The sequence below is a fragment of the Nothoprocta perdicaria genome, unplaced genomic scaffold (assembly GCF_003342845.1).
Source record: "Nothoprocta perdicaria isolate Ctin4 unplaced genomic scaffold, notPer1 scaffold_5, whole genome shotgun sequence".
Lineage (NCBI taxonomy): Eukaryota > Metazoa > Chordata > Aves > Tinamiformes > Tinamidae > Nothoprocta > Nothoprocta perdicaria.
The window spans coordinates 8,720,190-8,742,290 of NW_020455754.1; the positions used below are offsets into that span (position 1 = coordinate 8,720,190).

Genomic DNA, 22,101 nt, shown 5'->3' on the forward strand with positions numbered 1-22,101 from the left:
GGTGAGGCCCTCGTGGCTGAGTCACTTCATAGACATAAAATCTACCGCGATCCCCCAAGAGCTGGAAGTGCCAGCAACCTGGGAAATCATTTTTAAGGTAAAAAAGATAATAATAATAAAGTGGTTTTACTAGAAAACATTGATTTTATGAACTCTACATACAAAAAAAAAAAAAAAAAAGCTTTTATCACAGTGTTTCCTTGTACTATTGAAACCCTGTCCTCCCACTTCTTTCCCCACCCTGAAGCTCCTATTTTATGAAAGTTTTGCATGTTCCTGTAAGACGTTTGTAAAAATCAAGGTTTGCTTGTTTTCTTAGAGGATAATCGCCAGTAAAAAAAACACACACACAAAAAAAAAAAAGCGGGCTTTATGTGTGCTTTATTAGCTGTGTCCCTGACATCATCGGTGTTAAATCTGACGCCCGTTGAGCCCCCCCCGAGGCCGCGCAGGTTGTTCTGTGCGGCGAGGTGGCAGCCTTGTCCCCTTGCTAAAATCTCATGGATGCTTTTGCCTGGGGCTGCGGAACCCCCCTTTCATTGCACCCGGAGCCAGGTGCTCCCAGTTGTTGGGCCACGCACATCTTATCCCCATCATTCCATAATCCCGCTGCTTCCCATGCAGCCGCAGCGCCCAGGCAGGTGCTCACCATCGTCTCCCATTGAACTTCATGGGTGAAACCTGAGCTTATTTTTTGCCCCTGTTTTTTAGCATCCATCCAGGGCCTGATTTTCTAACCCTGGCCACGCGGGGCAAGCGACATGCTATGACATCTCACACATGCATGATGCAGTTAAAATAGCCCCATGGTTTTTTGTTTGTTTATTTATTTATTTGCAGTTTGTGCCCTGCAATCCCCAGAGCGACTGCGCTTGCAAGGACTGCTCCCGTGCCGAGACGTGCCGGATTGCGCAGCATCCTGCGCCCGTCGTGTGCTTCCCGAGCGCCGGGCCGGTGCCGCACGCTGCGCACTGACACCTAGCGGGAAGGGTCCCGCAAATCCCTCCCGCTCCAGCCTGGAGCTGCTGCTGCTTCCCTGAGGCTGCTGCTTCCTCGCAGCCCAGGCAGCGGGTCCTTGCAGCAGCCGCTGTGCTCAGGTCCGTGGGATGGGAGCGAATCCTGCGAGCATCCCGATGCACGGCCCTCCTCGTGCACCCCTGCCTGAAAACTGCCCCTTCCCCCGGGAGTTTGGTACGAGCACGTTCTGCTGAGTGAAAATTGCATTTGCTTTTCCTTGCAATTTGGGGCTCCCTGGTTCCTGGGAGCACTGCTGCGTTCCCGGTGCTGCAGCACATGCAGGCAGCACCGCAGCCTCTCGCCGAGCCCACCCTTGCAGCCTGGGTATACCTCAGAATAAATGCATTCAACACCATATTGCAGGTAGGTGGTATAGGCCAGTGCATTAAGGTTTGCTAAGGTGATTACATCCATCAAAAGGAATTAAAAAGCGCACCGCGCGAGCACAGCCGCAACGTGAGCAAAGGCGAACAGCTCCCGGACCATCCGGGCGGCGGCCTCGAACCCGCGTCCACCGGGAGCCGAGAGGCGTCCGGGCCGCCAGGGGGCGCCGTGGCGGCGGCTCCGCGGCCCCGTGACCGTCGGTGCGCGGCGCGGCCCGGCCCGGTCGCTCCCCCCGCTTCCCTGCGCCGGCCTCGCCTGGGGGACGCCCGGCCGGGCCTGGGCTCCGCGCCGCCCGCCGCCGCCATGTGGCTGGGGCCCGAGGAGGTGCTGCTGGCCGGCGCGCTCTGGGTCACGGAGCGCGCCAACCCCTTCTTCCTGCTGCAGCGCCGGCGGGGACACGGCAAAGGGGGCGGCCTCAGCGGTGAGGGGCGCCCGCGGCGGGGACGGCGGGAAGGCGGCGGCGGGTCCCGGGCAGGCGGCGCAGGCCCCGCGCGGGGACCAGGCCGCGGCGAGGCCGCTCGGGACCGGCGGCCATGGCGCCTGAACGCCGCCGTTCGCGGTGCTCGCGCCGCGGCCCTGGGCACCCGAATCGCCTCGCAAACACCCGTGGCGCGGCTCTCCTCCTCGCGGTGCTCGGGGAGGCTTCGCTCGTTCGCGACGCTCTGTTTTACACGAGAACTCGCTGGAGTTTTTGTGCGTGGGAGCGCGCGGAACATCCCCGAAACATCCCTGGAAGCGGGGGCACCTGATGCTCTTCCCGAGGATCAAACCTTTAAACCCACCTGTGTTTAAGGGGCTGGAGCTTTGAGCCCGTGAGAAACGTCTCGCTCCAAGCCCACGCTGTCCAGGGAGCCCCGGCGTGTTGGTGGCCTCGTGTCCTCCCCGGGGAGCTCCGTGGCCACGCGTTGATGTTTGGAGTTGGCGTTTGGTCAGCGTTTGAGAGGCAGGAGAACGCGTGTCAAAAGGGGACACGCGAGATACCGCCCTGGGAAGCATCCAGGACAACGTGTAGCCTGTTCTCCGCCTGCAGCCGCGCGCAGGAAACCCGCGGCCGGAGCCGAGGCCGCTGCGCAGGACGCGCGTGTGGCCGAAGCCCGTGAGGGCTCCGAGCGGCCTGTGCACCAACACGGTGCTCCTCTGGAAGCGCCGATATCACCCGGCCGTTAGCACAGGCTGGCAGCCGGGAGAGGGAACGGGAGGAGACCCCAGGTTTCCTTCGAGTGGTGAAGGGGCTGCAGGGGACAATTGGCCTGGGCTTAACCAAAACCAAAACGTAGGCAGGAGAGCAAGATGGGAATTGGGCCTGGTCTCCTGAGCACCGGCCCGTGCTCCCTCCCCGAGCTCTCCTGTTAGAAAGCATTAAAAACGTCAGGGCGTTGCAAAATACACTTGTGCTACCGGTGTAATGCGTTATCTGGAGTGGCAGAGCAAGTATCATCCTAAATATTTGGATTAGCTAGTAAATAGACTTCACCGTAGAAATATATGGATTTGCTCTACAGAGTCTGGTGGCTGTCATTAGGCAGCTCTGGATGTACCCACCTTTTTAGTTAAGACTATAACTTCTTTTTTTTTTTTTATATAGCTTCACTTCTGCATTGTCAAGTTTTGGTTCTCTGCTTTCCTTCAGTCTTTAAAATCACTTTTAATAAGAGAAGGATGAAAACTCTAGAGACTTCATGTTACAGTTGTTTAGCTTTAGTGATGAAAGACCCTACAGTCTTATGGGAATATTGTCCATGCTGGGGACAAAGCTCTGATCTAAAGAACATTTTTTATGGTTTTCAGATAAAGTTAATTTGAAAGCTTCCCACTTTAGCTGCATCTTCAATGCACCCAGACCCTCCCATAGAAAAAATGCATTTTACTTCTATTATAGAACTCTTCTAGGAAGGCAGTGGGCTATAATGACATTTAGAAGACATTTAACTGCAATCTAAGCTTCATCAACAGCAGGATTGACTATCCCTAGTTTAAAGGTAGTTTTATCACCATGACTCCGTTTTCCAGAGCAGGGCACCTAATGCACCCTCAACATTTTCCCTTGTGTCGATATGGTATTTTTGCTTAACCCAGCTCCTTGATTTGCTATTGCATTGTATTAATTTCTGTACTTTTGCTTCCTAGGCCTCCTTGTGGGAACGCTGGACGTGGTTTTGGATTCCAGTGCCAGAGTTGCCCCGTACCGTATTCTGCACCAGACTCAGGACTCCCAAGTGTATTGGGCGGTGGCATGTGGTAGGTCTGGATGTGCCTGTCGTCAGGGTCTGCATTTGTGTTACCATAATGTCTGTTGTCTTCTAATTAGCACTTATCCCACTTAGAGATGTTCTGTGACTGCTCAGGAAACTTCCCAGGGCTTTTGGAGAGGCAAGTGTCTTGCTTCAGTGTTTGGTTGGGACAGCCCACGTGCCAAAAATGACAGAACTTCTCCAAAGTGTTCAAACTGGAGACTAGGAACCTTAGACCCTCCAAGAGCTTACATTTCCGTTACAAATTCTTTCTTCCAAGGAATATATGTTTGCAGGGTCAAAGTGAGATAAATCAGAGGCTAAACGTGGGATGACAGAGACTGCTGTGTTGTTGTGCACCCTTCTGATATCTGGTAGTGAATTTTGACTAAGGCTCTAGGTCTTACTGGTTGCTGAGGTATCTGCAGGCATTATTTATTATTTGGTATATATAAGAATCTCTGCTTCTCACTTTGTGGTTGGAAAGTAAAACCTGAACATGAAGTAATCATTTCCTAAACCCACAGATGTTGATGTCTTGTTTTCCCTGTTCCCATCTTGTCCCCAGGCAACCAACATAATATTCTGCCTTGCAGAGCTACTTACCTTCCGCAGGAGAGAAGTTCAGAAACTGCTCTGTGTTTCACAGAAACTCATTTTTCCTTTTGAGGAGAGAGGAGACAGAGAGGACAAAAGCAGGAAAATAAAATGGCAGGCAAGAAACCAAACAGAAGGAAGCAGAATGCTCAGTGGCTGTGTGTGATACAAATTTGAAGTTTTGTAATATCTGATGTTCAAGGAATGTGGTATATGTTTAGAATTTCAACGTATCCTCTATGTTTCAGTTACTTTTAAGTAGTTCAGTATGGATGGGACATACAGCAACTTTATGGAGTTCTGTACATTCTTAGACTAAAATATATATCTTTATATTCATCCAAAATATTTTTAACCATGTGCTCATCTGCTTTTAAAAGCAAAATATTGGTAAATTTGAAGTGATAAAAGCGTATATGGTTCTGCAGTTGAAAAATGCATAAAATGTATTTGAAGTTCATAGGTGTTCACAGGAAGTCTTCAATTGCTGAAGCTTGCCTTCTTTTAGACCAGTTTGTCTCCTGTCTCTCAGCAGAAAGTACAGCTCATGAAACCAACCAGAAAAGAGGGTTTATCCCCCTGCAACTGCTGCTGGACCTGTGCAATTAAGGCCAGAGCATCCTCTGGTACTCCAGTGCCCCTAAAAGAAGCCATTTAACATTATTCAAAATCATTTGTGCTTCCAAACATTGGCAAGTGGCTAGATTAGGCTTCAAATAAGCTTATACACAGAGGCCAAGGAAAAAATATTTGTTGTCTAATTCATTGACCAGTGCAGAATCTCAAATCCGTAGCCCTCTGAGAGGAGCAAACTCTTCTCTAGTTTTTGATCTAAGTCCTGAAGTTATTTTTTGCTTATGAAACCACAGAAGGGTTGTCTTTTTGTGTGTGGTTAGGTGTCCAACTGCAACTATGTGATGGCTGTGTCTTTGCTGAAGCTGCTGCTTAAGAAGGCCAGGTAGAATATGAGCTTTAGGGAACTGTTGGTGTAACATGATGCTGTTTTGTTTTCCTCATTAGCCACTCTGAAGGGTCTAATGTTCTCGCAGAGAAACCGAGTAATGGGAGGGATGCTGCTGCTAACTGGAAGTACTCCAGTTAACATTTTCAGATGTTCCATTGCTGTAATATGAAAATTCAGAAATTGAATACTGAAATTTGACAGAGTAAAAAACTTGCAAACGTCTTGAACTTGCATTTGAACAGTTTGACTTCTTTTGTTTCCGTTTAATGATATTCATTATCTTACTTAGAAAATTCTTTTTTTTTTTTCTTCCCCGTTTTTTTTCTGCCTTCAAGAGAATACAATGACAGCCTTTGGTAGAGAAAAAGAAGTCTTTTGTTCAAATTACTTCAGAAATCTGTATTTACTACAAGTCATTAGCTGAGACAACTTTCTATAGCTAAGTTCCTTAAATGGGTTGTACTGTGAAGCTTTTCCTTTGTTTCCTCTTGTGGGCTGCGTGGTTGAAGAAGACTTGAGTATAAAGTTTTGCTGAGATGTTTCTTTTTAAGAAGGCAAACAACATAGCCCCTGACATGTGACTGATTTGTTTTCTTTTTATTTTGAAACTGTCTACTTTCTGCTGACAGTTGCACATAGAAAATGGAACTTCTCCATAGGTATAAAAGAATTTTAGTTAGTCTGAAATTTCAAAGTTCTTCTAAGTTCATTATATTTATTCTAGAATACTGAGAAATTAAAAGAATGCTTCTTATCTGGAAGATAAGAATGCCTGTTGTCTGGAAAGAAAAAAATGTGCTGCATCCTGGCAAGTAGGATGATTTGTTGGTTGTAAGTTGATAATTTTCAGTGCCAATGGAGACATTTCATTAAAATTATAGTGTCAGGGTAAATAAAATATCCTTTACATTTGGTGTTTTTGTGTCCTGATTAACATTTTTCTATTTATTAGTTTCCTGCTGTGAACCCAGAGGGAGAAGAAGAAGAAAAGAAAAGCTTGTTCTAATTTCCTTTTTATTTGTTCTCCCCTTCCTTTTTCATCCCCTCAATTAGGATCATCTCGTAAAGAGATCACAAAGCATTGGGAATGGCTGGAGAATAACTTACTTCAGACTCTCTCCATCTTTGATAACGAAGAAGATATCACCACATTCGTGAAGGGCAAGATACATGTAAGGGACATGTTTCTCCGAAGGACTTCCAGATCCTGAAAAAGAATGGGGAGGTGATATTGAGGCTTTTCTTACCCTTGGGAGGGAGGGAGCAAGAGCTCCATAGCAGAACTTCGCTCTGCTCCCTTTTGAGGTGTATTTTCGTTGGGGGTTCATGTCTCATTATGGCCATCACACAGAGCAAATGATTATCAAAGAGCAGCCTGCGTAGACTGGTAATGCTTTGAAATGTGCTGCTTCTCTAAAATCCTTGCGGATTATACCCTTGAGGCAGAGAAAACGTTACATTTGGGTTGATCTAGCAACACATCTGAGAGCCAATTCTACAGTGTAAGCAATATATTGGTGCTGCTGTGCTCATGTAGAAGCCATCTAGGATGTAAAGGAATCGTGTTGAATTCAGATCCAGACAAGCATTTCTGCTTCTTGTACAGTTAGCTTGTACACTTCAGAATCACAGCCCACAGATTCTCCAGGGTAGAAACCTTTATCTACTGTTTTTTTTTTTTTTTAATGAAACAGTAACAGTTTGGGGCTGCAGTTCTTCATATACATTTGTTTGCAAAACCAATATATTCAGTGCACAAAGTAACCTGGATTTGAAAACTGTTTCAGGCCATTTGGGTCTTTCTCTAGAGAGATACATAATGTGGGCAGCTTGAAAAGAAAGGCCTCGGTTTGTGTACTGGTCTGGTCATGAATACAACCAGGCAGGTTCTTTTTTTTTCTGCATATTATTTGTTTAAATTGCCTCTTTAAGAAAATGGGAATGAGAATAAAACTTTACTGGTAAGAACTATACAATTGTCAATGTTTTGCTATGAACTCTGTTCTTATCGGAGATGTGTAACCAGAAGACCTCTGCAAGTGTTCATATTAAAAATTGCAGCTGCCTTCCTCCTCTGAGCTCCATACTGTTGCTGGGGAACTGAACAGTAACCGTTTTTTCCCCTCCCCGGGGTCTAGAACACCACAAATTGAGTGACTAGTTAACATAATACAGAGAAAAAGTAAGGTCAGTCGTGCATGTGACTCTGAGAAGTTTTCCCTTCCCAATACTCCTATCAGATTCTGTGCGTGTGTGTGCATGCTGGTGTGTGGGAGGGAAACGGAGATATTATGGTCATTTGTTTTTCCTTCTGGCCAGTCAAGATCTGACAGACTGCAGAGTTCCTGGCAGATGATCCTCTTCCTGTTGAAGCCTAGTCACAAGTGAGAGGAGACTCCAGATTTCCCTTCAGGGCACACAGAGTGTTACTAGGCCTGCTGTGAGAAACTCAGTTAATTGTTAAACATGAGCACTAGCTGCTTGTGTTCAGGAGCAGACCCACCAGCAGCCACCCAGACCCTCTCACTGCCCTTTCTAGATGTCTTCACAGTTTCTTTAACTTGACAGAAGAAATGATAACTGCTATGACACATTTCTTCTTTTTCTCTTCAGGTTTGCATCTGTGACCTTTTCCTGTGTATTTTTTCTGTCAACAGACGTGTTCCCTTCCATTTCCTCTCTCTCACGTTCTTACAGGGAATTATCGCCGAAGAGAACAAGAATCAGCAGCCTCAGAGTGAAGAGGATCCAGGTAAATTCAAAGAGGCTGAACTGAAGATGCGGAAGCAGTTTGGGATGCCTGAGGTGGAGAAGTTGGTCAATTACTATTCTTGCAGCTACTGGAAGGGACGTGTACCCAGGCAGGGCTGGCTGTACCTCACTGTCAATCACCTCTGTTTCTACTCCTTCCTGCTAGGCAAAGAGGGTGAGTTAACAGCCACTTTCACGCATCTATTTGATGTGGTTGATCTTTCATGTGAACTTTTAAGCTATTTGTTTTCTTCCCCTTGAGGAATCCTTTGAGCTCCAGTGTATAATCCATAGATCAATCATTGCACTCCTTATTTAGCTTCCTTGAGATTCTTTGAAAAATCTTGAAAAGCACTTATGTTACTTGCAAGTCAAAGCTGTCTCTTCAGATTTTGATACTCAAGGCACTTCAGTGAAACTTAGACTAAATGTCTGAGTTATTTTTGAAAATGTGGCTGAGAAACACAAGTTATGCATGTACACCTGAAAGTTTTACTTCTCCTACATTAAAGAATGAAGCAATGTTCTGGTTTCAGTGTTTGTTTGGGACACACTTTCCTAGTACTTTCAAAACCTGGGCTGTTTGGTCCAAAGTTAACTTGCTGGAAAGATGGAATAAAAATTTGGGTCAGTGTAGCTGGAAGCATCTACTAGCTGGGAGATATTCCATTTGGATCTGCATTATTTCTAGCCTAGTTAGTCCAAAGATTGTTTCCAAGTATTTCTGGAGAGCCCAGTAAAAGTATGAAGAAAATAATTGTTCTTGTGTGAGAGGGAAAAATAGTGCTACTTTACTTACTGTTTGGGCTTCTGTTATGATCGCTTTTTTTTTTTTTTTTTTGCCTCAAATTTAGTGGCATTTTCTTTATACTTTTTTTCCAGTGACTTTGGTGATCCAGTGGGTGGATGTAACCCAGCTAGAAAAAAATGCTACACTGTTGTTCCCTGAGTGCATTAAAGTGAGCACAAGAGACAGTGAGCTATATTTTTCCATGTTCCTCAATATCAACGAGACCTTCAAGCTGATGGAGCAGCTGGCAAACATTGCTATGCGGCAGCTGTTGGATAACGAGAGCTTCCTAGAGGACAAGTCCCTCCCGAAGCCCAGGAAGCCTCTGAAGAACATCTCTGCACTAAAAAGGTGTGTGTCTCAAGCAGTGAAACAGATGAGTGAGAAGAAAGGGTGTTAATAATCAATCTGCATTATTATGTAATGTTTACATAATTCCCAGTTGTCCCCTCAACATTGGGGCTCACAGGGTTTGCATAGCTTATTTCAATCATTAATCCTCTGCCTATTTTTTTTTTTTTCTTTTTTTCCAAAGTGGTATTTAATTCACGTATGCCCTCTTGTCTAGCTCATGCATGATGATGTGCCCTGAGATGCCCAAGGGTATTTTCAGGCAGAAACTCTTGAAAATCTTGTAAAAAAAAGTCAGATTCAAGTCAGAATTAAACTGCCTGTGGGGTCTGCTCTTTATCTTTGCCAGGGACCTAGATGCTCGGGCCAAAAATGAATGCTACCGTGCCACCTTCCGGCTGCCCAAGGATGAGTGCCTAGATGGACACACAGACTGTACCTTGTGGACACCATTCAACAAGATGCACATTCCTGGCCAGATGTTCGTTTCCAACAACTACATCTGCTTTGCCAGTAAGGCAGAGGAGGCCTGTCATCTCATCATTCCTCTCAGAGAGGTGGGGATCTCTTAGCTCTGTACTGAGACCACAGTCCTTTCTTATCTTTTATGTGTTTCTAGCCTTTGTGTGTTACTTTACCAAGGATGGAGAATCTGCTAGGTATTAATGGCCTTGTATCTGTCTTCTAGGTGACAATTGTTGAGAAAGCAGATAGTTCCAGTGTCTTGCCAAGCCCACTGTCCATCAGCACCAGAAGTAAAATGACTTTCTTCTTTGCCAATCTGAGGGACCGAGATTTCTTGGTGCAGAGAATCTCTGATTTCTTGCAGAGAACACCATCCAAGAAACCCTGTGGCAGCGACAGGGAATGGAAGTGGAATTTCGGTGATCCTGGTTGTGAGGTACTAAGAAAAGAGCTAGGAGGAGCATTTGGCCCTTTCTCAAAACTGTGCTCCTTACAGTGTGTGTGCCGGCAAATGATGTCTCTTTGATGGACCGTTAACAGAGGATGGAGACTGGCAGAGCCTGTTCGCTTTGTGTCTCGTTCTGTTACTCATTAGCTCAGTTGCTTTGCCATTCTTCCCTAGAGGGTAGTTTGCATAGTGAAATCATTGCTTAAGTTTGCCTACAGCCTTGAACTGGCTTGGTTCACTGCTAATAGTAGCATAAGTTGTCTTGAAAGTCAGTGAAAGATTTAAGCACTAATTCTTGAATGATATGAATAAAAAAAAAATCAAGGAAGAGCCAAAATTGTTGCTATCTCTCCTCTACTAACTGCATCCAACCTGGCTTTTGGGGGATATGTTCTGTATGATTAATTGTGCAACTCTAGCAATGCGTTACATTTTTTATCACAGTAAATATCTGTGTCCTCCAGGAAGTGCCAGAGCTGCCTTCCAGCAGCCCGCTTGCCCTTAGCCCTTCGTCTGCTCTCAACAGTCGGCCCGTCAACTTCTGTGCAGGGGAAGTGCCAACAGCCTCCCAGGGGCTACTCAAACTCTTCAGAAGAAATTCCGAGGAGCTCTTGGGACCCAAGGGGGTAAGTAATAGTTTAACTTAAAGCAATTAATGATAATAGTTTGAAATAGGTAGCAGACTTCCTGCCTTACTCTAAGGCTCTTAAAATGCATTTTCCTAATGGCTCCTTTCACTCCTGTAGTATCACTGCTGTGTCTGGCACAGTGAGAGAGCTGTGTAGGTGTAACCTGAACATCAGCTTACTCTATCAGCAAAGGGATACCTGAGATAGTTGAGCTGAGAAATTTGTATTGCTGTTCTTCTGGGATGTAAATTCATGTCTGTGAAGAACTGCTTTTCTTTATCAAAGAAAGGAACTAGTATCTCTTCATCCTTAGATAAAAATCATTTGAGACTATGGTTCTGCTTGTATTTATGAAGAGATTGGTGAAGTGTGATGTCATTGCACAGTCCATGTTACCCTTTAAAACTTAAACTGGTGTAGATTAGCATACATCCTTTTATGCAGTAGGAAGCAAAAAGCCCTTACATGTCACAGTGCATTTCTTTCTAAGAATAGGCCAGAGTACTCTGAAACCACCTGTCCTACAAACATAAAAATATTTTAATCTCCTAAAATATATTTATTCCTGTGAAGGCAAAGGAGAAGATGAAGGAAGAGTCTTGGAACATTCATTTCTTTGAATATGGGCGAGGGATGTGTATGTATCGCACAGCCAAGACTAGGGAGCTGGTGCAAAAAGGAATCCCAGAGAACCTTCGTGGAGAGCTGTGGCTGCTTTTCTCAGGTGGGATATTGCACTGGATACTTCAGCAGCTAAAACTATTAAGCTTTCTGCACTTCTCAGGGGAGAAGATATAAAGCAGAGCATATTTCAGAAGAGAAAGTTAATTCAGTCTGAATGTGCTTCAAGGAACTTATACACAAAAGTGCAGTGATCATTTTTCTGAGATGACCTATTTATGAGAGCAGCTATTTGGCCTTCCTTGCCTGGATTTCTGTACTTGGGACCTACACTGTAACCTGATGATTTAACAGTGATTTTGTTCCTACACTTTCATATCTCCTTGTAATTGTTGAGTTTGTATAGTGCTTCCTGACTGCCTCTTTGGTGAAACTGGGCAGAAAGTCTGCATTCTGTTGCTCAAGAAGTGAAACTGTATTTGTCATCACAGGTGCTTGGAATGAGATGGTCACACATCCCGGATATTATGCAGATCTTGTGGAAAAGTCAATGGGAAAATACAATCTTGCTACGGAGGAAATTGAGAGAGATCTGCACCGTTCCATGCCAGAACATCCTGCATTCCAGAATGAGCTGGGAATTGCTGCTCTCCGGAGAGTCTTAACAGCTTATGCATTCAGAAATCCAACAATTGGGTACTGCCAGGTGAGAAAGTAATCTTAGACTGGTAAGTTCTACACTGCAGCTGTGCTTAACTTGGACCTTTTCAGCGTTTTTTTGCTGAGTTTAAGCTTTTCCTCCATGCTGCCCATATGACATAAGAGTCTGAAAGAGGTGACATTGTGAGATCTTAATATATCTTTAAATATATCTTGCATGTTTCTGTTAGGAGTCATGGCACAATCCTGTGCTGATTTTCTTTGTTATTGCTTCCCTAGTTTAACAAAAAAAAAAACCCACTTTTTTTTTAAATATGAACAAGCAAATTGAATATATTATGATACACACAGTCAATATATTGAAATGAATCCAGTTATGGACTTGTGAGACAACTCAGTAGAAATTCAGATTTGTTTTCTGTATTCTGCTATTAAACATTCTCATTCTGTTTTTCCATTATGATGAAATTATTGCACAGCTTTTTATGAAAACACTGAAAATAAATATAATCAGATTAATGAAAGTGCTTGACCAGAGGTAGTCATGTTATTTACTGTCTGCTCAAACTGAGGAACAGAAAGAGGAAGGTGGACTGACTCAAGGTCACCAAGTGACTCATATACCAGTAACAGCTGGAAATAGATCTGCCTGTCACTCCCAGAGGAATATAGAGTTGTATTCGTGCTTTTTAAGTTTAGCAGTTATAAAATGTGAGGACTTTCATATTTCTCTCCTCCATCTGCATATTGAACTCTGCTGGCTCGTAGGCCATGAACATTGTTACGTCGGTGCTGTTGCTGTACTGCAATGAGGAAGAGGCTTTCTGGCTCCTAGTGGCTTTATGTGAGAGGATGTTGCCAGATTACTACAACACAAGAGTAGTGGGTGAGTCTGTGTCCAGTTCTTTCTGGAGCCTGAATTTTCAACTGCAGTTCCACCAGCATCTCTTAGGAATGTTTTGTTTCCTCAGAATAAATTAAATGTGATGCATGATTTATTTGGGTACCACAGTACCACGGTACCAAGAAATCTGAGCTCTCCCCCTGTTGTTGTTTCTTCTTCCAGGTGCATTAGTGGACCAAGGCATCTTTGAAGAACTTACACGGGAGCATCTCCCACAGCTGTCAGAAAAGATGCAGGACCTGGGAGTGATTTCCACCATATCTCTTTCCTGGTTTCTCACTCTCTTTCTCAGTGTCATGCCCTTTGAGAGTGCAGTGGTCATTGTTGACTGTTTTTTCTATGAGGGCATCAAGTTTATCTTGCAAGTGTCTCTGGCCATCCTTGATGCCAACATGGAGAAGCTGCTGCAGTGTTGTGATGAAGGTGAAGCCATGACTATTCTGGGCAGGTACCATTCATTGCTCTTACTTATAAGTAACTAAATGATAATGACGATAATGACACCCTTTTTAATTGTCCTTTTTTTCCACCTAATAAAAGAGACTCTCTCAGTGTTTTCCAATTTCCATTACATAGCAGATCATAGGTATCATTTTAGGAGGAAATGCTTTTTTTGTTATTAAGCACTTTTTTTTTCACCTGTGTAGATTAATAGTGGAAAGGAATTGGGAATGCTTAGGATGTTCTTTTCCTTGACACTAACCCCAGAGTCCTGTGTCTGTTCTTTTCACTGCAGGTATCTGGACAACGTGGTTAACAAACAGAGCGTCTCTCCACCTATTCCCCACTTGCACGCCTTGCTGACCAGTGGGGATGATCCACCACTTGAAATAGACATCTTTGAGCTCATCAAAACCTCCTATGAGGTCAGGTTCTGGCTTAGTTTTTAGTGTTTTTTGCCTCATAAGGCCCAGTTTTGTCCTCCTCGTGCAGTCAGGACAGGGGTGAATGGGAAATAGGGCACAACTTTTATTCTCGTGTTTTTCCCACTGAAAAAAGATTTCAGGTGGATTTAGATCATCTCCGAGAGGACATTGCACTTGCTAAAGAGCGTGTGTTTGAATAGTGGATGTTCTATCTATAGCCGATGGTGCTGACCTGGTCTCCTCCTTTTCTTGTAGAAATTTAGCAATCTGAAGGCAGATGACATTGAACAAATGCGTTTTAAACAAAGATTGAAAGTGATCCAGTCTCTGGAGGATACAGCCAAGAAGAGTGTGGTATGTGACTCCCAGATTAAATGAACTGCCAAATGGCATATTAAATATAACATGTTTTGCTATAAGCATTTAGGAAGATTGCCCTGTAGCAAAGCGAGTTTAGAAGTGATTTAAAGAATTGCAGATAATGTGAAAAATGGATTCATGGATTTTCAGTTTTCTTCTTAATGTAATTCTTGTTAATCTAATAAAATGGATCAAAGTGATAGGGCATGAATAAATGAGGTATTTGGCATGGAAGAAAATAAAAATTGCTTGCAAGCTTTGCAATATTCTGTATTTCTGGCAGTCTGTTTTACTGCTCACCTGCAGTCTTTGGCGGATAATTACTTTCCTCCCATTTAGAGAGTTTTCTGCAATATTGAGGTATTTTGTAGGTGGGACTGGGGCCAAAGAAGCCTATCAACATCTATTATAACTATCTCATATCCTAAGTGGAGAACCTCATCTAACTGTTTCTTTCACTCCCATTTTTCAATGCATCTGCAAAGATAAAAATAAAAAGGTGGGCCAACATATTGTTCTTATGCCTGCAAAAACAGGAAATAAGCTCAGTAATTTTTATTAGCTGTTCTAAATGTCAGCAGTTTCTGCTTGACCAGAAACTGTCTTCCTGACCTATAATCCATAGCAACTGGAGGTATCAGAATGCCTGCATTTTCTCTCTTCTCCTGTGTCACATCTGTTTGCATTTGTTTTTTTCTCTGCTATGTTACAGTGGTTTTTCAGTAAGCCATATTTAATTTGTCAGGCTTTGGAATAAATTGTTCACTCTAATTTTCTCCCGAACTACAGGTCCGAGCTGTGTCCAGTGACATTGGCTTCTCTATGGAGGAATTAGAAGAGCTGTATGTAGTGTTCAAGGTAAGAAGCTAGAGCTGGTTAAGATGCATTCTGACACAAAGAGAACAAATACCAGAATGTGACAAAAAGGAAATAATGACTCTGTTTCAGTTCGTAATTCAGTGGATCAAAACCAAATGTAGGTCTGTGCTACATGTGATATAAATGAGATTAACTCTAGTATCTGATTTTTATTTTTGGCAAAGATGACCAAAACGTGGTCACAGCTTTTGAATGATGCTTGTTTAGGAAAAGATCCTGGAGATAGTGGAAAGGAATGCGTAGCACTTAGAATGAGAAGCTAGGATCAAACACACTTTAGTTTTTATTTTTAAGTTTGCTGCTGACTTGTTCTGTAATTATGACAAAAATACTTAAGACTTTTGCCTCTATTTCCCAGCAGAGGTTTTTTAAAAAGATATTACTAAGCAGCTTTTACCAAAGTCACTGTAAACTCAGTTGCATTGTGCTGTAGAATCAGCGAGAGGAGTTTAGTTCCAAACCTTGCACATACCTTTTGCAGTAAAGCTTCTGAGTTTCATTTTGCTGAGATCCAGTATTTTTGTATTTTTCCCATAAAGTTATTTTTTCATGATTTCTGTGAAATCCCTCTCTCTCTCTTCATTTCATATTATTTTGTAGTGAAGTAACACTATTAATACTGTAGAGATAAACAGTGTGTCCTGAAATGTTTTCTCTCTGCCTGCTCTGTTTTTGGAGGAGTTACAACAAAGGCTCTGCTCTTGGAGGTTGTTGTGCTATATCTATAATATAATGTGCTAACCTGACCTATTAACCCTTTCCCTCCAAAGGCCAAGTATCTGATGAGCTGTTACTGGGGAAATAATCGTGCTGCAGCTGCCCGTCGAGATCAGAGCCTGCCCTACCTGGAGCAGTATCGCATAGACATGGAGCAGTTCAAAGACCTGTTCATCAGTTTGACGCCCTGGTCCTGTGGCACACATACACCAGTATTAGGAGGGCGAATGTTCCGGCTTCTGGATGAAAACAGGGATTCTCTCATCAACTTCAAGGAATTTGTGACAGGGATGAGTAAGTGGTGTTTCTGGAGATAGTGGAATATCGCAATGCATGTTTCTGTCCTTTTCCAAAGACAGAACAATGCAGTTTTGCTGTGGATTTCCTTACTGCTTCTGCACAGATCTGTGTGCAGTTAGTGTTTCCTCACAGTGTGGAAACTCAGTCTGTTTTAAGCCCGTGGGCAGAGGGTGATTCTTTATCTTAGGTGCTGTTTTTCTTATCCTTTTGTTTCTTGCTCATAGGTGGGATGTATCATGGTGACCTCACTGAAAAACTCAAAGTACTTTACAAACTGCATCTGCCTCCCGGTGAGTGACTGATTCTGGCTTCTGCTACAACTGATCCTGGTCTGTGCTGGCATGCAATTAAAAAGGGATGCTTTATGAATTTTGCTAATGAAGTTGGTGATGCTGCAGTTCAGTTAACTCAGAGACCTCTCATCTCTTTCTCTGTACGTACAGCTCTGAGTCCAGAGGAGACCGAATCTGCTTTGGAGGCCACAAGTTACTTCACAGAGGATGTTACAACAGAAGGTAATACAGCACTTGCTGCCCCTACCTCTCAGTTTAGGGAGCAGCTGCAGCACAAATCCGTGTGCTTTGAAGGGTCATGTCACTAGGCATGATCTCCTGTTCGCTGCATGTGAAGATTTGCCATTTTGTTTGGGTTGGCCTTTTTCATTGCACGATGGGAGAGAAGTTTGGAGGTGAAGCTACTCAGCATGTCTTTGATGCAGCACACAGCATGCTCTGAAGCACAGTCACAGGCTGCTGAGGAGGAGCAGTGTGTGCTGTGTCTGCTTTTATCAGCCCCATCCCCATCTTGATTTGGGGTTTTCATGCAAGTCTCATTGTCTCTTTTCTTGTTTTTGTTTCCTCCTTTGTGTCTGTCTCTATATCACCCTTTCTTCTGTTCTGTCTGGGATATTGTCCCCTCAGCCCCCTTTTCTGCTGCTCCGGTATCTCCTTTTGTCTCAGAGCTGGATTTCTGCCTGCACTGTGAGTCTCAAGGTCAGTCTCTAGTTATGTGCACACACTGAGCTCTGCCATAAGGCTGATACTATCTGCCAGCACCAATGCACTATTGAAATTACTGTGAATTAATTGCCACTGCTCCTATCTCCTAATACTCCCTCTGTAAGCAAAACACAATAAGCAATTAAACATCTTTCAGTGCGGGGTTTATTCTACCTACTATGTTTTAACCTTGGTATAAATAGGTTTTGTCCAGCCTCCCTTAGGAGGAGTCACACAAGGGACTGGAAAAACTGTGCTCAGAGCAGAGTGTGCAAGAATTTAGGCTCGCTGGTCCAGGCAGATGGTTGTCGTGTTATCATTATGCCTCCTCCACAGTCTTCTAATTGAACAAAGCAAAAGTAAACAAAACATGCTATTCCTCTGTAAAAATGTCAGTAGACTTTAATATACTACATTTGTTAAAATATGTTCTTAGATTTGTCAAATAGCAGAAGGTCAAAATGTCATTTGTGCTAAATGTGTGGTCAAATTAGGTTAATGTTCCCAAAACCTGTGTGAATAAACATGGGGGATACTTGCTCTGTTTGATGCTAGATTGTGAAATTAGCAGTCTGAGATGAGCCAAGACTTCATATAATCAAGTGGCAATATAGGGAGTCTGAATTGAAATTCCTAAAGTTAGAGACTGCAGATAGCTCCCAAAATGTCAGCTCAGTTGAAGAATAATGATGAGCACAGATATTTGTTGGCTATCCTTGTGTCACAGGCCTGACTTGGTGCAATGCCAAACCTCGTGGGGTTTTTTTTTTTTTTTTGCTTTGTTATTTTTAATTTTTATCTCATTTTCGGCTTGCTGATCTCTGTGTTCAAGTGATCACATTGTTTAGTTGTCTTTTATGTCTGTGCTTCAACCTTTCTCTTAAGTGTTGTGCCTTCTGCCAACTTTTATTTCACCCACCTGTTCAGATTGGCTCTTTCTAGTTTAGTCTCTTGCTTCCATCAGTCTCTTGCTTCCATCCTGTCCCATTCTTTTCTCCAAACATAATGAGGGAGTGTGAGACTAGCTTCTGTTTAATATATTCAGAAGTTTTTCTTTGGGCCTGAATTGTCTTATGTTCTCAATGTGTTTTATTGCTGAAAACTGAATATTAAAGTTTCTGCTATAATTCCTTCTTTTCTTTTAGAAACACAGGAAGACAAAGGAAGGAAGAATGACAGCTGCCAAGAAAAAGGTAATTTCATAATCATATATAGATGTGGCTTTTTTCAACACATTTTAGTCTTGTCTCTCTCATCACATCAATTCATTGGCCCTCTCTATATCTAAGAAATCTTTGAAAGTTTCCCTCGTGAACAAAGATACAGGGGATGTCAGCTAGGAAAAGGGTCTCTCTCATACCTTTACAGCTCTGTCTCTTTCACATACCAAAGCATTAACTTGCCAAACATGATTTTCAAATGTTACCAACTAAGAGATTTCATTTATGAGAAGCTGAGCTGATGTAGTAGTGTAAAAAAAGAAATTCACAACTGAATCATACCAGATAAATTAGCAGAAAGCAACACAGCCTTCTTCACAGATCTTCTCCTAAATTGTCATTAAAGCTTGCTTCCAGGACTATGCTTTTTTCTAACATGGGATTCACATTTTAATACTGAAACCACTAACCACCTAATTGGCCTTATCTTGCAGAAGAGAAAGGTACTAGTCCACAGGACTATCGGTACTACCTAAGAATGTGGGCCAAAGAAAAGGAGTCCAGGAAAGAAACCATCAAAGATCTTCCCAAAATGAGCCAGGTAAGAAGTGAAAGATTTCCAGCTAGACGACTTAGAGCTTACTGGAGAACTCAGTAGTGTGTAGCCACCATTGCACCTGCACGCTCAGTCCTTGCCAGGCATCTCCCCTGCTGTACTGGTTTGGTGAGTTTTAGTAGTGTCTGGTTCCACACTTCTGTGTTGTATTCCTCAGTGGATGTGTATCTGGCTGTCAAACTGCATTGTTTCTACTAGACAAATTCTCTGCCTCCCAGACTACCTTTTCCTGAAAGAACTGTGATCTACGTTTTCCCTCGGGAGCAGTGTTTTAAATATCCCATCAGTGCTGTAAAGTTGCCCGGCTTTTTTGTTTGTGCATTGTCTCCAGTTACAGTTATCTTGTGAAGAGGGAACAATGTGGTTACAGATCACATGGGTGACTAGTGCTGTCTTTTCTGTTTCTAATTTCTGCTTTGGGTGCTCATTATCCCAGCTTGGCCGTGCTTAGAAGCTGGACAGAGCAGCAGGACAGAAGTTAAGCTGTGTGATTTTGCAGATGTGAATCTGTTAGTGTTCTGGGTGTCAGTCAGAACAAAAAAACAACAACCACTCCAGTATCACATTGCCATCTGGGTCTCAATTTACCTTCTGCCATAGAATTTGAACTGTTCTGACTCGGTAAAATAAGTTGCTGCTTGGTGGGGAGGCAAAGTTGTTGAGGAGGCAAATAAACAAGGAGCTGGCCAAGATACGCGTGTTGCTTCATCCACTGCTGTAACTTTGTTGTGCAGCCTGAAGTTTGATTTTTGCTCTTTGCCTTTCAAAGGAACAGTTCATAGAGTTATGCAAGACTCTCTACAACATGTTCAGCGAGGACCCGGTGGAGCAAGAGCTGTACCATGCAATTGCCACTGTAGCCAGTCTCCTCCTGCGCATCGGGGAGGTTGGAAAAAAATTCTCCAACCGGCCCGTGAAGAAGTCTGAAGAGAACAAAACTCACAATAGCCAAGATCCTGTGAGTGAAGAGGAGTCACCAACATCTGAACAAAGCCAGAATTCAGCAGTGGAGCAGCAACCCCAAGCTGACTGTGAGGACAAAACCCCTGGCGATGCTCAACCTGGAAAAACTCAGCAGGAAAACCAAACTCTGGGAGATGGGGCAGGGGAAGGACAAGGCTCTCCCTTACAGCTGCTATCAGATGATGAAACCAAAGATGATATGTCCATGTCTTCCTACTCCATGGTCAGCACAGGCTCCTTGCAGTGTGAAGACATTGCCGATGACACAGTCCTGGTGGGTTGCGAAGGCGGAGGGTCAGCTGCCAGGTATGGCAGTACCATTGATACAGACTGGTCCATCTCCTTCGAGCAGATCTTAGCATCCATGCTGACAGAGACAGCCCTTGTAAACTACTTTGAGAAAAAGGTTGATATTCTCCAGAAGATCAAAGATCAAAAGAGAGTGGAGAGGCAGTTCAGTTCCTCCAGCGACTATGAACTGTCCTCTGTGACAGGGTGAGCTCCAGTTAACAGGAATTGTCTTGTGAGATAAAGCAGGGAGGTAACATGGCAGATGGCAGGTTTGATGGACTGGTATTTTGTGATATTTTTTTGTTGTTTAATCAGAGACCAGTAACTACACAATTACAATAGATTCCAGTGGATAAGGGGCTTGCGACAGTGACTGTTTTGTGTAGGTGCTTTTTTGGCTACTCTGGCTGAAAGCATTAGGTTACCTTCTCAAGAGCTGTTAGAACCTAATAGCCCCTGACATATAGAATTACCACCATGAATTATGCATGTCTGCCTTTTGCTGTCTTTCTTTTTAATGAAGTTTTATTTCAGACAGTGACTGTTCCTTGCCTGCCCTTGTTTGCTGTAGGTTCCTGCAGAGCAGATGCAGCCTGGCTTGAAACCATATTCCCTTTTGGCTGCTGCTCTGCGAGCTCACGCAGCGTGTGCGAGTGCTGTAGGACCCTGGCCCATGACTGGTCTGGTTCAGTTCCTCAGTGCTGTTCTGTGACTCAGCAGCTACAGTGCAGATGTGCCCCCCTGGTCCCCACAACGTGACATCCAAACACAGGAGTGTCGCAGATCTGCAGGTTTCTTGCACATACGGTTCAGCATTGTCATAGTCTGCGAGCACTTTTTTTCTCTGCCAACATTCAGGAGAGTTTTCAGGCACACCTTGTTTTATAGCTTTTGCTTTTCTAACTCTTTGGAAGCTGTTTTTTTTTTTTTTTTTTTTTTTAACAGTTTGTTTGTTTGTCAGGGAAGCCACAAGCTCCTTGACTCCAGAAGTAACATGAGGTCAATCCATATGGGGAGTAATGAGGGGTGCAGTTTTGAGGCAGACCTCTAAGAATGCTCTGATCAGTCAGATACCAATATACATAGTCAGATACCAATGTATGTATCTAGATCTCCAGAGCCCTCAGCAGTCAACCCAGGCAGTGTTTGGGGCAGCAGGGTTTTTGCAGGTGTGTTGTGCCGCCTGTTGAGCGTTTCCCAATGCCCTTGTACAAAGCGTCTGGCAACGGACATTATCTTGGAAGCTCCTACACCGCGGTGGGTATTGACACCTCCAGAGGAAGAACTCAAAGCAGCCTCTGCCGTCAGCCCGTTGTGGAAAACCTGGGCAGACCAGACCTCTCTCCAGTGCTTCCTCCCAAGAGATGCAACAACTGGGAGCGACTCCTGGCCAGCCCAAGCCCAGGAGCGGCCGCGCGGGGGCCGGTGCTGCCGGGGGCCGCCGCGAGGGCCCGGGGACGGCAGCGGGGCCGGGGGCCGCCCGCCACCCTTCCCACATAACACTATCCGTGTGCTGCTCCGCGTTAACCCCGCTCCGTGCCCGCCTCTCCGCGTGTTCACCGCTGGCTGCGTGTTCCTTACTCCCCTGCCTCCGCTGCCGCCTGTCGCTGGAGAGCAGCCCTCGGTAAAACTGCTTTTACTAACTGACGCGGTAATTTATTGTAATTTTTTTAAAGTACAAATAATACATGTGATTTTACACTGTCTGTCGGATCTGTCATGTATTCAATAAACGAACCCCAGTCCTCTAGGCAGCCGCGCCTGGCCGTTATTTCCCCGAGCGCTCGTGTCCCCCGCTCCCTGTCCCTGGTTCCCGCTCCCTGTCCCTGCCGTTATTGAGGAGCCCCCAGGGTGTCCCCAGGCTCCCTTGTCCCCCTGTGCTCCCTCACGAGGGCAGGGCAGGCCTCAAGAGCTTCTCCTCCTGCCGAAAGGCGGCTTTTACCCCTATTAATAAAGATTTAAGCCACCGCTCGAGCCTTTTTAATGTCATTTTTTATCTATGTTTAATGGCGGGSGGGGGGGGGGGGGGGGGGGGTGTCAGTGGGTCACGCCCGGAGGCGGCGCGGGGCGCGGCTCCCTGCGCACGCGCGCGCGGGCGGGAGGGTCACGTGGCCGGAAGGCGCGCGTTGCCATGGGAAC

At 44.4% G+C, this 22,101-nt stretch overlaps 1 protein-coding gene across 1 annotated transcript; it reads left to right on the forward strand.

The window, feature by feature from the left end:
• The first annotated feature begins 1,699 nt into the window (after nt 1–1,699).
• On the forward strand, nt 1,700–20,695 carry TBC1D9B (TBC1 domain family member 9B). Its single transcript, XM_026047432.1, has 22 exons — nt 1,700–1,822; nt 3,529–3,639; nt 6,247–6,365; nt 7,891–8,119; nt 8,827–9,085; nt 9,435–9,642; nt 9,774–9,986; nt 10,463–10,624; nt 11,201–11,351; nt 11,740–11,954; nt 12,677–12,794; nt 12,975–13,260; nt 13,549–13,678; nt 13,934–14,032; nt 14,828–14,896; nt 15,688–15,928; nt 16,159–16,224; nt 16,378–16,449; nt 16,855–16,926; nt 18,078–18,125; nt 18,587–18,693; nt 19,478–20,695. The coding sequence occupies exons 1-22, from the start codon at nt 1,705–1,707 to the stop codon at nt 20,168–20,170; spliced, it is 3,786 nt and encodes a 1,261-aa protein (XP_025903217.1). The 5' UTR covers nt 1,700–1,704; the 3' UTR covers nt 20,171–20,695.
• The last annotated feature ends 1,406 nt before the right edge of the window (nt 20,696–22,101 follow it).

What these genes read in the sequence shown, in the direction of transcription:
- TBC1D9B (XM_026047432.1), top strand. Translation starts at nt 1,705, where the DNA reads ATGTGGCTGGGGCCCGAGGAGGTGCTGCTGGCCGGCGCGCTCTGGGTC. An exon ending in TCATCATTCCTCTCAGAGAG is followed by an intron (nt 9,643 to 9,773) that starts GTGGGGATCTCT and finishes TCTGTCTTCTAG; the next exon opens with GTGACAATTGTTGAGAAAGC. An exon ending in TGACAGCTGCCAAGAAAAAG is followed by an intron (nt 18,126 to 18,586) that starts GTAATTTCATAA and finishes CTTATCTTGCAG; the next exon opens with AAGAGAAAGGTACTAGTCCA.